Below are 15,688 nucleotides of genomic sequence, written 5' to 3' on the forward strand. Positions count from 1 at the left end.
CAAAATTCTCATTAGGTATAAAAATTTTATTTTTCTCAATGCTGGCATGCAGAGCTATAAACCAAGTCACCAGTTAACCATACACCGCATCCAATTCCCTGGTCACAAAATAAAGATGAGTCAATGCAGAGACCTGGAAATTACAAAATGTCAAACCTCTCTATAATAAGTCATTCAGTAATGCACCCTTTGTATTACTGAAAAAGTTTCACCTAAATAAGACAAATTGTACCACCGCCTAGCTTCCAAGATGGAAACAGTGAATCAATTAAAATTATCAACACTACCTTAATGAATAAGAATATAATTACAATTGCTAATTTTATCCAAAGAAACCTGCAGTCACATAATACAGTATGGTGCTGCAACAAATTTAAGGTGAAAAATTCAACACCGCTCACCAAGTGCAAAGACAGGAGTAACAAAACTGCTTTGTTTCCCTCTGGCCCTATATTTCTAAGCCATTAACATAATTTCCTTTGTCCGTCTTCCCTTCTGAATTTTTCACTTGCGGGCAGCATCGTAATTGGCAACAAACCAATCACAGGTTTCTTTTAAAGCTGTAAATGAGAGGAGAAATTGTTGAAGACAGACTATTTCATGTCATTCACAAAAAGATGCAGAGATTTAAGGTCCGTCCCACCTTGTTCAAAAGGCGTGAAGGTGAAGTCTGGCAAGTAGTGGCGCAACTTTGCATTACTGGCTGTCTTTTTGAACTGCCCATCTGCTTTACTTGTATCATACTACAGGTCAGAGGTTAAGGAAGACCATGAAGTCCATTACTATTTCAAATATGATTTCCAAACTTTGAGGCTGCAAAATTTAAGAGTGACTAAAGGTGAGAAATCCTTCATCGTCACACATGCTTCCAACAATTGCTCCCCTCCACAGAGTAAATTTAATGTTATTTGAGAAACTTCACACATCTGGAGCAGACTGATCTGATGATGACAATAATTGACACAGGTGTATCAACTCAAAACTCTTGATCAATTATGAATTTGCTTGCTTGATTGAAAGGATACAACAACTTCTCCTTTGAAGCCTAACGCCTTTGTGACTGCATCAGCTGCTTCCTTGATGGACACTTCGTCTTCCTGTCCGACTGCAACAACATACACAACAATGTAATTAAATATAAATCATTTTAACTATCAATATCTTCTGTGCGCTGTGGGTTGAAACTCACCAGAAAGAATGATAGGATCAACTTCAGGGTACTCTCTCAGGACCCACAGGAAGAGACGGGCCAAGTCCAAAGAGTAAATGAACTGCCTTCTGGGACTCCCAGAGCCCCAAACCACCAAGGGCCGCCCTTCCTCTAGCCAACAAAACAACATGCACACCCAGAAAACATCTTAATTTAAATGAATCATGCTCACAAAGGGTACCTTCAGTCTATGTCTTTCAAATTCAAATGGTAAAAAAAAGGAAATTTCTGAGATAAATCTAACTCAATTTTTAAGATTTCAACTTGCATTTGTTTGCTGTATTCCTACTTAACCACAATAAGAATGTGACTTACTCTGAGCAATGTAAGCTTTGTGGATGAGGCCTGGCAGCACATGACCATCTTCAATACTGAAGTTGTCATGAGGACCAAACACATTGGTGGGAATTACAGCAGTATAGCAGCGCCCGTACTGCTGGTGATATGCCCTTTGAAACATTCACAAAATCATTTCCAAAAATAAGTGTGGCTGGACAATTAGACTGATACAGTAATAACTAAACAAATTTATATACCTGTTGTGAACATCAATCATTCTCTTTGCATAGGCATAGCCAAAGTTTGACTCATGAGGAGGACCATTATGGATCTGGGTCAAAAACAATATAGGGAAATAAAGTCAAAACTTACAGAACAACACACACAGTGGCACATGTCAGAGTTTACGAGACAGTCACCATGGTCTCATCGATAGGATAGGTGGTCTTATCTGGAAAGATGCAGGTGGATAGGCATGACACCACCTTGACAGCACCCACTTCATGCGCTGCGTGCAGCACGTTGTCATTGATGTAGATATTGTTCCGCTAGAGGACACAAGCATATCAGTAGCTACCACTGACAGATGTCAAAACAACTTTCTGAATACTGGAAAACATAACACAGATCTAAAGTCAATGGACTGATGCACAAGCCTTTTAAATACCTGTGCTGGCTTATTAGCAGTGATAGCAGAAGAGCAACTTCTTCATACCCAAAAGTCCAGGTTGAACTTCATATTCTTGAAAAGCCCTCCAACCATAGCAGCTAAATGGATGACATGGGTTGGCCGATGCTTTTGAAACATCGCCCGAGTCTCCTCCATGTTCCTGAAGAGAGGTCACACACAACATGAGCACAGTCTCTGGAGTACTTGTTAGGAATATTTAATAGAAGTGTGGTACTCACATGAGATTGGCATCTTTGGAGGACATGAAAATCCATTCCTCCCCCTCCTTTGCTCCCTTCTCCTCTTTAACAACATGTTGTATGGCCCTTCCTAACAAGCCGGACCCTCCGGTGACCAAGACCCTCATTGGAGTGGTGTGATTGTCCTGACTGTTCATCTATGAAATTACAATGCAAAAAAATATTTAGTAAATTTTATATGGCACTTCCATCATCCTTTTAATAATGTTGGGAACATGCCTAACTTTGCTAATAGCCTACAAAAAAAAAAAAAAAAAAGGAACGAACCACAGTTGGATGTCAGGTTTTCAAAAACCCGATAACATCTTCATGATGTTTTTGGTATTAACCAAATTAGATTTAAGAACTCTACCAATGAGTTTGGTAGACTGACAGAAGAGAAAAATTAAGTTCTACTATTATTTATGAATTGAATTCCACTTGTCACAATTTCCAGCCGTGTATAATCACAATTATTCTTCAGTACATGCAACCTGGACCTACATATATATATATATATATATATATATATATATAAAGCCAGTGGGACACAGCATGAAATTAATGTTGATATTTCTCATTTGAATGTGAGAGAGCTCAGTTAGAAGATGACAAAAACAAGACTGCAAGACCATCAGAGAAAAAGAAGATAAAAGATGCAAACACACCACAGCTTTTTGTGGTGCTTTAGAATTATTATTATTATTATTATTATTATTATTATTATTATTATTATTTCTCAAAGTGTATTGATATTGATAAAGACGGATGGACAAAATAATCTCATACCAATAACTCAACTCAAGCTTTATTTATAAAGCACGTTAAAGACGACAGCAGTCGATCAAGGTGCTGTACAGAAGAGGAAACAGGATACAATAAAAGAAAAATATGTTTTAAACACGTAAGTACTTAAATGTACAAAATGACTTGTCCATTATGAGAGATGATGGGTTTCCAATTAATTTTGTCCTCACAGCCACATTGCACAATATGTGAGCTTGGTCAACAAGCCTTTATCTATTCTATCAGGAGGTTCAACCCAGAACAGGTACTCTGACTAAATGACACAGCTTTTATGGCTCACTGACGCCAGCGCAGGTAAGTGACGTGGAACACACCTGTGACCCCCACCCATTCATACACACTTATACAAAGACACACATATATATATGTTTCTGTGTATACATAAAAGTATCATAGGATAGTTCCTCACTAGCTCGTCTGTCCAGACCGCTGCCGTTGTTTGTAGCCACAAAGTTAACACATGCGAGCGCAAGTAGCCAAAGTTGCTGTTAAGTCCAATTCATCCCTTTTCAGTGACTGGTGTGTAAAAACGGGTGACTGAAGTCCTGGCGCAGTTGAGATGTTACGGTCGGAGCTGAAGTTCCGAGGTCTGTGAGGCGCAAGGTGGGCGTGTCCAAATAATGCCTGTGTCTCAAGGCCAGTATCTCCGCCCCCTCATTGTTTTTAACATCACGTGACCAAAGACAAACAAAGTGCAGTTTCTCTGAAATCACGTAACTGACTAGTCGTGCGGTGCGAGTAGAGATAGAGGTGCGGGAAATACACCAAGTGTTCTTCGTGACCGACGATGATTCTGAGGACCGTTACGTGGCAGACTGACTAATGGAGCCACCAAAAGACCGACGAGCATCAGCGGTTTGGGAGCACTTTGACATAATATTCCCATATCATCACTTTATTAATATACCATGCTCAGGATAGAATCTATCCGATAGATTCGTGTGAGCTTGCTTTACATTAACTCATACGTGAATTCTGACATTATACTTGCATCATTATGTTTACAGATCCACTGGTATATATCCTAAATGTAATATTACAGTACCACTGCTGTACGTCAAACGACCAGCAGATGTCAGTACCTCTAAATGAGCTGTTAAACGGGGCTTCGTGTGACCTGCCTTTAGCGAAGCAATTGGCTGGAAAGACCCGACACATTCACCAGGCTTCGTCTAACCATCAGTACAGGGCAGTAAAGAAACGTTTTCCCTGAGCTAACGACATGTATAAAGTGTTAGTGTCTCACCCTGTAACTGTGGGCAGAAGACGAGCTGCTGTCGAGTTGGTATAATCCTTCTTCCTCAGCCTGTCCTCCTTCTTCTTCTTCTTTTTATTGTTGGATGGTGTATATCTGCCACCTGCTGGGTTGGAATGGATAAATTAATAAACAAACCGAATCAAAAAAATCTCCAAATTTAATGTATTAGCCCCGTTTCAAGCACAAATGCTCAATTTAATTTTCTACTAGACAGAATTTACATAACACTGAAGGTTTGTTTGTTTGTTTATCCCACGCAGTGTATTTCTAATTGGTATGCTCTAATCTCTACCTTGTGAATATATTCTCTTCCATGATTGTCACCCTGCTCCTACCCTGTGCCCTCTATCACATATCGCACTATTTTAAAATCCAAGTTTAGTCTCAACCATGTTTCCTGCATGCAAATTTTCTGTTTACAGATACATCTTTTACTGACTTTTTCCACTGCTGTGTAAGATTGTTCCTCATCATTTCTTATCTACTCCCACTATCCAGCTACAATATATCTAAATGTTGCAATGCTATGTTTATGATTGACTGTATTCTCTCTGTTTTTACTTGACCTCCATTGTAACATTTCAAGAACATCTGTTGGGATTTGGTAGAAAGAAACCTCCTCCACCAGGTGGGATCTTGACTCTAACTAAAGTAGATTTTGTCTTCTGAGGTTTTGTGATCTCAATCATAACAGAGGTGAATTATGTTTGCAAATATATTTTTGCCCTCCTTAGTCCTTTGAAAAAGCCAAAGGTCATCAGGGTGACTATCTACAGAAGAAACTCTTAATGAAAACTCTCAAACATTGATAATGCAGTCGCTTTATTTTTTACTGACACAGGCAAAGTATTCATATGAAAGATGCAGATACCTTTATTCAACTATTCCAGCCAAAATACAAACCTTAAATAAAAATTAAATCTCTTTATTAATAGCTACTATCTATTTCATTGGTAAATCATCACCGTAATCTAAACTCACATTTGGGGGGGAAAAAAAAACAAAACTGTTTTAACTTTGCATGAAACTTCTTTCACTGGGTCTGCCTACTAAGGAGATGAGAACCTGCCCAGGAAGAGAATGGACTTGGTCTTGTTGTGCCTGATGAAGAAGATAAAGGGGTGGTCTGCCATGAAGTGCTCCTCCCTCAACATACAGAACGCAGCTATGCCTGCTGTGGCAGCAGCTGCCTCTGTGCCCTCCTCATTCACCTCCACGAAAGCTTTGTGGGCCACCGTAGACAGGAATAGTCCTCCTTCGCCATTCATGCCAGAGAGGTCAGCCTTTGCAGAGCAGAAAACGTTGATCATGCCAAGTTTAGCCAGAGGCTCATTCAGCTCGTTGTCTTCCTCCAGCTTGAATTTTGGTAGGTGGACAATAACCTCGGAGTCTACATCCATGTTTTCTCTGTTTGTCCATTCATCCAGCGTCCTCTGTGTTAACGCCTGCTGCACCTTTGACAGAACAAATAGATTTTTTTTCATCTTTCAAACCAATATATATTTTGAAATTGTGTAAGCTATGGTTTAGGAGGTGCTTAATCAAGCTATTGAAGGCTTATTTCATAGTTACAAATTCCCTTTCCTGTGTTGCGTGATGCAAGATGATGTCACAGTGAAGTTGGCCTACCGTTTGGATTTTTAGTTTGAAATTGTGTCATAACTAGCCATTGTGACCTAACAAAACATGTTTTGGCCATAACTGACAGTGACAATGACATTTGGAATTTTTTAACCATTTTTCAGTAGCTGTTTCAGATTTTCCAACCTTCTGCATTGTGGACGCATCAGGCAGCAGGATAAACATGCTGAGCTCGTCATCTTTGTATTGCAGCTCCAGGATCTGCAGATCGTACTCTGGGATATAGTTGTAGGGCAGCTTCCTCATCTGATACATCATCTGGACTGGCTTGGTCTCATCCTAGCATCCAGACAATTTAAATAAAATCAATATTTATCATTTCTGTTTGAAATGAGTGCCCCCAAAAGTCAGATCAATCTGTTTTTTTTTTTTTTTTTTTGTATTTCAATGTGAGTTTGTTTTCACCTTGTTGACTTTGAAGGGCATCTCTTTGGTGTTTGTTTCATCAAAGTGATGCATCCAGTTTCCCTTGAAGTAGATGGCATTGACCAGAGCCAGTCGTGTCATTGGGGTGACTGTTCCAGGCTTAAGAAGATCTTTTATCTTATCTGAAAGGTAAATGACAATGTAACCTTTGGACACTGACAGACAGAAGGCTGAATAGAACAATTTATGGTGAATTTTATGGTTAAAAATTTTCACTTTCTGTCTCCTGCTCGACCCAGCTGTTGATTTCCTCTCGGCATGCCTCTGGAGCCCCGATGAAATCAACAGCCTTCGCATCTGCCTTATAGTGCTTCTGTGTGGCTATGAGGAATTGCTGCAGAGAGCACCGCACCAACTCAGTGTCATGAAGTATTGGTTCAGTCAAAGTATCTGCATCTGTTTGAGCAATAACTCACCTCGAGGAAGTTGGCGGTTTTCTCTCCATAAAGACGGTTGGCTGCCTTAAGGATGTACGATGCTGATGTTGAGTTGATGTCGTTATTGAGTGCTTGGAAGTCTTCATGGACACTTTCAGATGAGCTGAATGATAGGGCCTGTGTGGAAATTTGCAGCAACACAAGGCAGTAATGAGCTATTTCATAATAGCCTTAAAGTTATTCACCCTGGGGCATCCATTGGTAGAGCTGGCTTACAGGGTGGAGCATACACCACAAAAGCTTTGCCCTTTGACACCCCTCTTTCCTGTCTTTAACCTCTCATCTCACCTCTCTTTTATTTACTATGCACTGCGTGCATTTCACTGATACATTGCCAAAATTATAAAAACAATTAAGTCCACACAGGCTCTATTGAGACCTGGTAATCCAATCATCAGTGTCTCCTGGTGTGACTGCAGCCAAGCAGATGCACAAGGATAGATTTGAGATCTGAACACTCAAACCACATTTGCAGGTGGTCTGGGCTACATGTGGGCACAATCTTTGAGCTGTGTGAGCCCAATTTGCATCCTCTACAAGATGAAGGGCCAGACCTCATCAACACCAGTTCTGTGATCCCACTCGTGATTAACATCTACAATGTAGGAAAGACATGTCCTAAGAATCACAGGGAGAACAATGTGTTCACATACCTTTCAGCATGCAATACATGTATATTTGTGTTGATGTGTTGATCAATCATTAACCTACTGGGGTGTTTGCAGATCGGCTACATAGGGCACATTTACACGACAGAGGTCAGTAATTAACAATAAATGAATTCATTATTTATTTATTTTTTTTGCATAAGAATTTACTGTGTTTTTTACAAAACCAAAAATTGCATGAAGTGAACTACAATTGGATACTCTGCACTTTAAGAGAACAGTAGATTACTTGTTCCTGACACAGGTGTTTACTGAGGTCAAAGTACTGTTAGACAACTTTACTTGTCTAGTGACACACCTTTCACTCTGTGCCTACATACACAGCTTGAAATACGAGAAATACTAGACAGATAGATCGATGTTGATGATGTACCTTTTCTATCTGAGCAGCAGTCTCCCCTTTAGCACCCAGGTAGACCATGGCCAGAGCTGAACTGATGCTCAGTGGGGAGTAGAAAATATTCCCACTGGGGTTTGCTGTGCTCAGAGTCCTCAACAGCTCCAAGGCAAAAACTGTGTTTGAGCAGCTGACGGTAGCCATGGCAGGCGATGCAGGGTGCAGTCTAAACACAAATGCACTGGAGTTATATATCGTAGCTGACAGTGTTTGTATGAGGAGTAAAAAAAAATGTGTGCTGGACACATTTTCCACCAAAGAAAAACGCTGACCTGGGAAGAGAATGCCTCTGTCTCTTATCATAAAAAACATTTGAACTTCATGGAGTTTAAATATTAATTACATTCAATTTGCATGTAAACCTTAAAGTTTGAAAACAAGTCCAACTGTTGTTTTAGCTGCTTTTAAGGATATTTAAAGCATGGTTTTGTTAAAAATCTTCATATCCTGGCAATTCTCCAGTGGCCTGAGATCCATATGTGACTCTGATTAGGGATTTTACGTCATTGATTCTTGTCTATCTGTTCAAAAATAGAGACAAAATACTAAAATATTTGTTTTTGTTTTATTTATTATGTTATATATTGTATTAGATAAATCTGACATAGGAAGAGCGAAAAATAAATGACCGCTTTGTCAAAGAAAAATATACGCAGCTGCGTTCACGATCCAGGACAAGACCCGGAAATTAAGATGTCATGTCATCATGACATCTTTATTTCAGAATAAACAGTTAAGCGCAGCCTATCCACGTATGCGCATGTATGTGTTTATGTGTGCGCGTGTCTGCGTGTTGTTTCTTACCTTCCGCCGCGACTGAAGCACTTTATTCTATCACACAAACTCGGCGTGAGGTGGCTAGAAAGAGAAAACGGAAGAAACAAGCCTGTATGTAAAACTCCGGAAAGAGGCACGACAGTGATGTAAAGTCAACGTGGTCGTGCAAAAGTTAAGAACCGTCGTCCACCATGCGTTTATACCGAGCCCGGACTGAAGGCCAGTGGGTGTGGCGCAGGAGTGTTCGACAAGTGGCTCCTATTGTACCGATGAGCGACAGAAATGTAACCAATACATTGATCTGTAAAACGTTTTCAAAGGCCAAACGTTTAATTTCATACGGAAATTATGTGATTTTTGATCTGTGGTCCACGTCTTCCCGAACCCCACCAAGATCATAGAATGTTTTCTTTATTTCGCGAGTTTTACAGTGTGAATGCACATTAGTGCTGAAAAATACTGCTAATACTATTTTTTTTTTACATTTTTCCTGAAAAAAAAAATCAAGAAAATCAAAAACATATAAAATCAAATATAGCCACACGAGACCCGGCAATTCATTTTTGTCCTCTGTCGTCAACATTCGTTTTTGCTTGATTCCTTTACTTTCGGACATACCTGACTCAGAGATAAAACATGACATCACGTGGTCCTGTTGTCCAGTACAGTGCATATGTTATAACGTTTCCATAAAGTTTAGTTTTTTTTTTTCTTTTTAATGTGTTCTTTACCACCCCCACATTTAGACTAATTAAAAAAAAAGTCAAAATGAAAAGACTTTTTTTCCTTGGGTCTCAGGAGGTTAGACCACAAAATACCAGTAATTTGTAAGCCCCTTATGTATGTTCGACACGAGTTCCTTAGAAGATTTCATCACAAAGTGTAATATGCTGCAGGCCAATCCCCCTAACATGCAGCCTGTCATGTCTACTAAAAACTATATCCTGGGCTGCTGGGGCAGCTCTATGACAGCTTGCCCACCCAGTAAGATACATGAAAAAAATATATTATTATTTCCTATTCTCCCTGTCACATCTTAACAGTGAATTTTAACAGAACAGAGGTCTAATTGTGGAGTATACAGTAGACTAGGACTGCTGTATATCCTTTCATACATGTAGATATTTACAGATGTCCGACAGATTGTTTTTACACTATATAATTTGTACGCACATCTCAGCTTTAAAAAAAAAATTAGGCCCATCCAGATTTTTGCAGGCCTACCCATTAGCTACATTCTGGCTCCGCCACTGCTGGGCTGCCAGCTAATACTGGCATGGGCTGTAAATCATAAAGTGGGACACTTTGCAACAACGCCCTTGCTTCTAGAAATATTACATGCGTTCTATATGACCACCGATATAGTAACACATGGAAGTTGAGGTAAATCAGTAACAAAGCTCTGTCAGATACACAGATGTTAGACTGCTGCACAGGCAAATCAAAGCATACAGAATAAAAAGACAAAGTCATATAGAGACAAATGCAAAGAATTGATTAAGTTCTGTGATACACAAAATGCATAAACTGACCAAATGATCAAGAGTGAATGTATGAATAAAGTAAATGCTGAGATTAATTGCTGAGAGAAGCAGCATAATTTCATGGAATCGAGTGGCCATATCAGCTAGAGAGTTGACTCACAGCAAATAACCAAAGTATTTGTGTTTATGGAGTCTGCTTATGAATTTCAACTCAATTCTGTGGATTTTAGGAATTTAGGAATACTGTGGCAGAGCCCTGCTCACTGCTCTAACACCAATTTACAGTGTATAGAAATTCTCTTTTCCACCCCACATCCATAAAGTGTCACAGGGGTTGCTGGAGCCAGTCCTAGCCAACGTTCCAGACAAGGGCGGGGTTTCACCCTGTACAGGTCACCAGTCCATCACAGATCTAACACAGAGATAGACAGAGATGAACAACCATTCACAGACCTGTAGACCTATGGGAAATTTTGAGTCACTAAGGGTACAGAGGGTAGCATAGTGGTTAGCACTGTTGCCCCACAACAAAGAGGTTTCGGTTCCCGGCCTGGGCCCTTTCTGCATGGAGTTTGCATGTTCTCCCATTGCTTGCGTAGGTTTCCTCCGGGTGCTCAGGTTTCCTCCCACCGTCCAAAGACATTATGTTTAGGTTAATTGGTGAAATTGCCTGTAGGTGTGAATGCTTGTTCGCCTTTGTCCGTCTCTAGATGTTTGCCCTGCGATGGACTGGCAATCTCAACATGAGTTGGGATTGGCTCCAGCACTCCCTGCAACCTGGAAACAGATAAGCAGTAGAAGATTAGTGTGCAAGTAAAGTGGAGAACATGCAAACTCCACACAGAGAGGTCCCAGGTCTGGGAAGTGAACCCACTCCTTTTTTACTGTGAGGTAACAGTGCAAATCACTATGTTGCCGTGCTGCCACCATGCAGAAATTAAAAATCCAAATTACTTATTTGCTGAAATCTCACAGCTGCAATCTGATTATAGACACCGGACAAACACATTAGTGGAAGAGAAAGAACGCTCTGTAAAGTTGTAAAAATTGTGCATTTCTCTTTTAATGTTTTTTAAATGGTAAATCTAAAGGAATATAAAAATGCATTCCAATTGAGTCAGTTAAACAGGAGTTGTTTTGTCTTATTGCTATAAGATAAAACTATTGATATTTTTCCTGTGGTTACTACTCTTTCTGTTTTGCTCATTGAACCCAGCAGCATATTCATTGCAAGTGACTCATCTACTCATCATAGACAGTGAATGAACTTCAGCACATAAGACCACACTGTCTGCTTGTCAAGTAAATTTAATGAGCCCTCAGCAAAGAATCATAGGAGGTTACTCCTTTGTAACACTCTGTATGTAGAAGGTGTGTCTGCATGTTTTACTGAGCTGAGATTACGCCATATCTCCATCTGTCACAGACAGTTGAAGTTTAGCCTGGCAACCGCTCCAAACATGATAAAAATGTACCATGCAAGAAAAGATAAATCATATCTACTCAATAAAAATGAGGTAACAGAATAATATTATTATTTAAATTTCACAATGTTTGGTATTGAGTAAATTTTAATTAAATGAGACCCTTAATAGTTAAGTATTTAATATGAGTAGATCTGAATAGAAAACAGTACAGAATTTATTAAAACCTAAACAAAAATATTGACTTGATTTGAAAAAGATAAATTCCCTAATGTATAAATTGTACTAATAAAAATGTATTTAATTCTACATATCAATGATATATAATTGAGTAATAATTAACTCCACCTATCTGTGCATTAATTTAAATGTATTCAATGAAATGAATTAAATCAAAATATTCTATAATTATATTCTATAATAACTAGACTATGGCCCAGAAAGTACAGAACTAAACAAATACTCAAATAATGTGTATTAATCCACTTTTGTGCTTTCGAACACATTGTAGCACAACTACAGCAATCCACATTTCTTTGTAAAAACAAAAATAAATTCCATTTTACACAGTGATGTATCCATGAACGTGTTTCCATGCTTTCTCAACTTAAGGAATCACTGAATTAGTTCAGTAATGATCTTAAAGTAAAAAGTCTTCATAAGTGCATGTGCCAAAACATAAATCCTAAAAGTGCAATTTGCACAGATGTCCCCCTTGTTCTCCAAGGTATTCTATGAGACACTGAAGGACAACCTCTCTGTGTGGAGTGTGATGGTCTAACGCAGACATAGATTTCGGCTCCAGATGTACAGTAGTTGTTCTTTGAAATTCTGCATTGATCTGAAACACAAAGGCAACAAAAAAGACAATGTTATCACATCAGGTCTTAGCCTGTTAAACTTCTTTTGAATAAATTTTCTAGCATTCAATACTTTTTGCCACTGTCAGAGTACTTGAAGTCCCCCTCCACAATATTGCATATTTATACATTCTGTAATTCTTAACGAAGGAGAGTTTGTAGATGTAATTTTAAGGATTTTAATTACATAACTTTTTAGTGAAAAAATCATTTTAGACAAATTATTATTCAAAGAGTATATTTATAGATCTTTAAGTCAATTTGACAAAATTATTTAGAAGCAATCCCTTACAGGGTCATTATGTTCACATTTTCATTAGCTCTTATCAGGAATTACAAATCCCACTTTACTTGAGAAGGGTCAAACAGGCAGGCCAGCGGTCTTTTATAGCTCGAACAGTTGATGGTGTCATGTCATCTGAGGGCAAATGTTTTGCTCATTTTGTCTTTGACTATCTTTTCATTGTTCTTTTTTGACTCAGTGACCAGCTCTTCCCTTACTTTCTCCAAGTTCTGCTTGTTTTCACCAGCTGGATAGGCTGGCAGATAATTGACCACTGCTCTTTTCGCCTTTTTCACATTTTTTGCAGACTTCCTGTCAGCAGGGAGTTTATGTTTCTGAGCATTGCATGTAACATCTGAAATACCAAGGCCTCTTAACTTTGTTCTGTAGTTGGCCATCTTGTATTTAATGCTATTCTGCCATCCAATGATGCCTGAAAAGCTCCCCGGCTCCTTCAGACATGGGTGTGCCTTGTCAAGTGCTTCAGCAACAGAAAGACGATTCTGGAGTGATGGATAGGGGATTTATGTATAAATGGACTGAGCTAGCTTTTCAAGTATTTCTGACTTGATGTTTGGGGAAGTCAGCAGTGTGCCCTCTTTTCTGTAAACACCATTGGCTCTTTCAAGAATCATTTTGGTTTCAACAGAGAATCGTGGAATAATGAATTCAGTTGGCCATGGTTTCTTTTGTAGGCTGCTGCTTGCTGACATCATGGCTGAACTTGCAGGTGATGAATCAAATGAGTCATAGGAGTCTTGTGCAGCAGAACTTGTGGAGGCAGGATCATGATTGATCTGAGGTGATACTTTCTGTATACAAATTGAGAACCACTGGTTCGATTGCCACAACCTTAATTGTGGCTTTGTGTGTCATTTCAGCAGTGGAGTTGAGAGTGAAAAAGTCCTCAAAATCTGGATCTAAACACTGCAGGCTGAAGTCGTCGGGGATACTTAATGTCTGCTTGACAGCCAAGTTCAGCTCCTCCATAGTCTCTGTTATTCCAGATGGAAGAGTCAGTTTCTCTATTCTGTGACCAAAGATGACCCAGAGCATTGCTGGATCCATATCAGGTGGTCTTGTAGTGAGAAGAAAATAATCTTTAAAAAAGTAAAGGTTATACCTCTAATAAGCACCAAAATTACTCAAACCCTCTGAAAACAAATGATGTGTGGGCAGCTGTTTTTTGGAAATAGGCTAATTTACAAAATCACCAACAATCTACTCTTTATGTTTAGAATCTAAAATGTTCAACAAATGTAACATTTCAGTGTAACCACACGCATTCCTGAAACTCTGTAAGCTGCAAGTAGATAGTCATCGTGAAGGCTGAGGTGATGAACAATTATCACTTCCTTACAGGTTTCCAACAAAAAAGATCTGAGGTGCTCCAGGTACCAAGCATTGAGCTTCTTAACAATGAAGTAAAGACTGCTTTCCAAAATCAAGATCTGTATGATCTTTACAAAGTCTGGGAGCCCTCCTGTAGAACCATACATCAAGATCATCCCAGCTGAATACCTTGTTCCATTGTATGTCACAGTGTTTGACAACTATACACTTGTGAGGTGAGGGAACAGTTTCTTTACAGACTCCTGGATGTCGATATGCAGTACTTCCAAAGGCAAAGACGACACTTTGCTGATTACCAGGGCAGGCTTAGCCATATTTCTTTACCAATTGTAAGCCATCATCAGCTGATGTTTTGTTGAAAGTGACAGCAAGACATTCTTGAAATTGCTTGAGAACCTCACAACACGCTTGAAGAACTTATGCTTGGCCTCAAAGCGCATAGTCCACAGTCCAATTAGAGGGCCAAAGGCTTCTATGAGCGCGGGATAATGCTGGGTGTCAATCTTAAATGAGGGAAAACTTCTTGCAATTTGTGACGATGCTCAGATATTTAGACATTAGATATTTAGTAACACTTTCAACAAAGTGGAGAGGGGCCACAGAGAGCTCTACAATGTCTATAAGAGTCATAAGGATTTGCCATGCTGGATCATCAGAGGGTACCCTTGGGCCAACGATTAATGGCAGTGACCTTATGAGTGCCCAGTTCTCGTGAGCATTTGCTCCTATAGGATCACAACTACCAAAATTTACTGGGATGGACTGAGGGCAGTCAAGATTGTCTGTAAACTTAAATGGAAACTACTTTATAAGGTCATTAAGTTCTGATAATGTTAAATATTTGTTCTAAATGAAAGTATTCAGACAGTGTGCTGATTCTGACGGGACAATGCCTTCAAACAGATCGTGGAGGATGTCAGAAGGGTAACCTCTGAGAAAACTGAAGTGACTCTGTCACAGTTGGGTGTGGGGGTGCGGAAATGAGGACCCAACCGCAAGAGCCATGAGAACCAGGTAGGTGTGAAGAGTGAGACTTTAATTGCAAAAACTACAAAAGAACTGAGATGGAGGGACGACAGGATGGCAAGCAAAGACCACAAGCAGCAACTCAGGCAAAGAGACAACATGTCGTCAAGGGACAAGGATCTGACCCAAACTAACCAGAAACCAAACACTTTAATACAGTGACTAGACAAGACACAGGTGAACCACATTAGGGCAGGGAAGGCAATCACAAGAGGGAACAACCAGGAAGTAAATCAACGGGCAACATGACAGAACCAGGACTTCAAAATAAAACAGGAAGTGACAAGACAAACCAAACACGCTAGACAGAACTTGAAATGTGACAGAACTCAAAACGTGACAGAACTGTGAGACTCAAACCAGACCAAACTCTACACATGACAGAGAAACTCAATCCCTGACAGTGAAACCAAACCCATGACAGACTCAGCTTCTTAGTCAGTGGGCAG

General features: G+C 39.5%; 2 protein-coding genes across 3 annotated transcripts; both read right to left on the reverse strand.

Annotated features, from left to right (window-relative positions):
* Positions 1-17: 17 nt before the first annotated feature.
* On the reverse strand, positions 18-4,550 carry LOC115041678 (GDP-L-fucose synthase). Of its 2 annotated transcripts, none has more exons than XM_029499338.1 (10): positions 4,452-4,550; positions 2,399-2,556; positions 2,205-2,319; positions 1,909-2,037; positions 1,747-1,820; positions 1,526-1,659; positions 1,190-1,321; positions 1,026-1,105; positions 644-743; positions 18-560 (listed from the first exon to the last, which is right to left on the reverse strand). In XM_029499338.1, the coding sequence occupies exons 2-10, from the start codon at positions 2,554-2,556 to the stop codon at positions 505-507; spliced, it is 978 nt and encodes a 325-aa protein (XP_029355198.1). In that variant the 5' UTR covers positions 4,452-4,550; the 3' UTR covers positions 18-504. The 2 variants fall into 2 exon arrangements, with proteins under 2 accessions (XP_029355198.1, XP_029355199.1); XM_029499339.1 differs by lacking the exon at positions 4,452-4,550 and adding an exon at positions 3,615-3,793.
* Positions 4,551-5,268: 718 nt separating this feature from the next.
* On the reverse strand, positions 5,269-9,035 carry serpinb1 (serpin peptidase inhibitor, clade B (ovalbumin), member 1). Its single transcript, XM_029499337.1, has 7 exons — positions 8,837-9,035; positions 8,009-8,198; positions 6,947-7,084; positions 6,747-6,864; positions 6,510-6,652; positions 6,231-6,383; positions 5,269-5,917 (listed from the first exon to the last, which is right to left on the reverse strand). The coding sequence occupies exons 2-7, from the start codon at positions 8,174-8,176 to the stop codon at positions 5,513-5,515; spliced, it is 1,125 nt and encodes a 374-aa protein (XP_029355197.1). The 5' UTR covers positions 8,177-8,198; positions 8,837-9,035; the 3' UTR covers positions 5,269-5,512.
* Between the last annotated feature and the right edge of the window lie 6,653 nt (positions 9,036-15,688).

The sequence above is a fragment of the Echeneis naucrates genome, chromosome 4 (assembly GCF_900963305.1).
Source record: "Echeneis naucrates chromosome 4, fEcheNa1.1, whole genome shotgun sequence".
Taxonomy (NCBI): Eukaryota; Metazoa; Chordata; class Actinopteri; order Carangiformes; family Echeneidae; genus Echeneis; species Echeneis naucrates.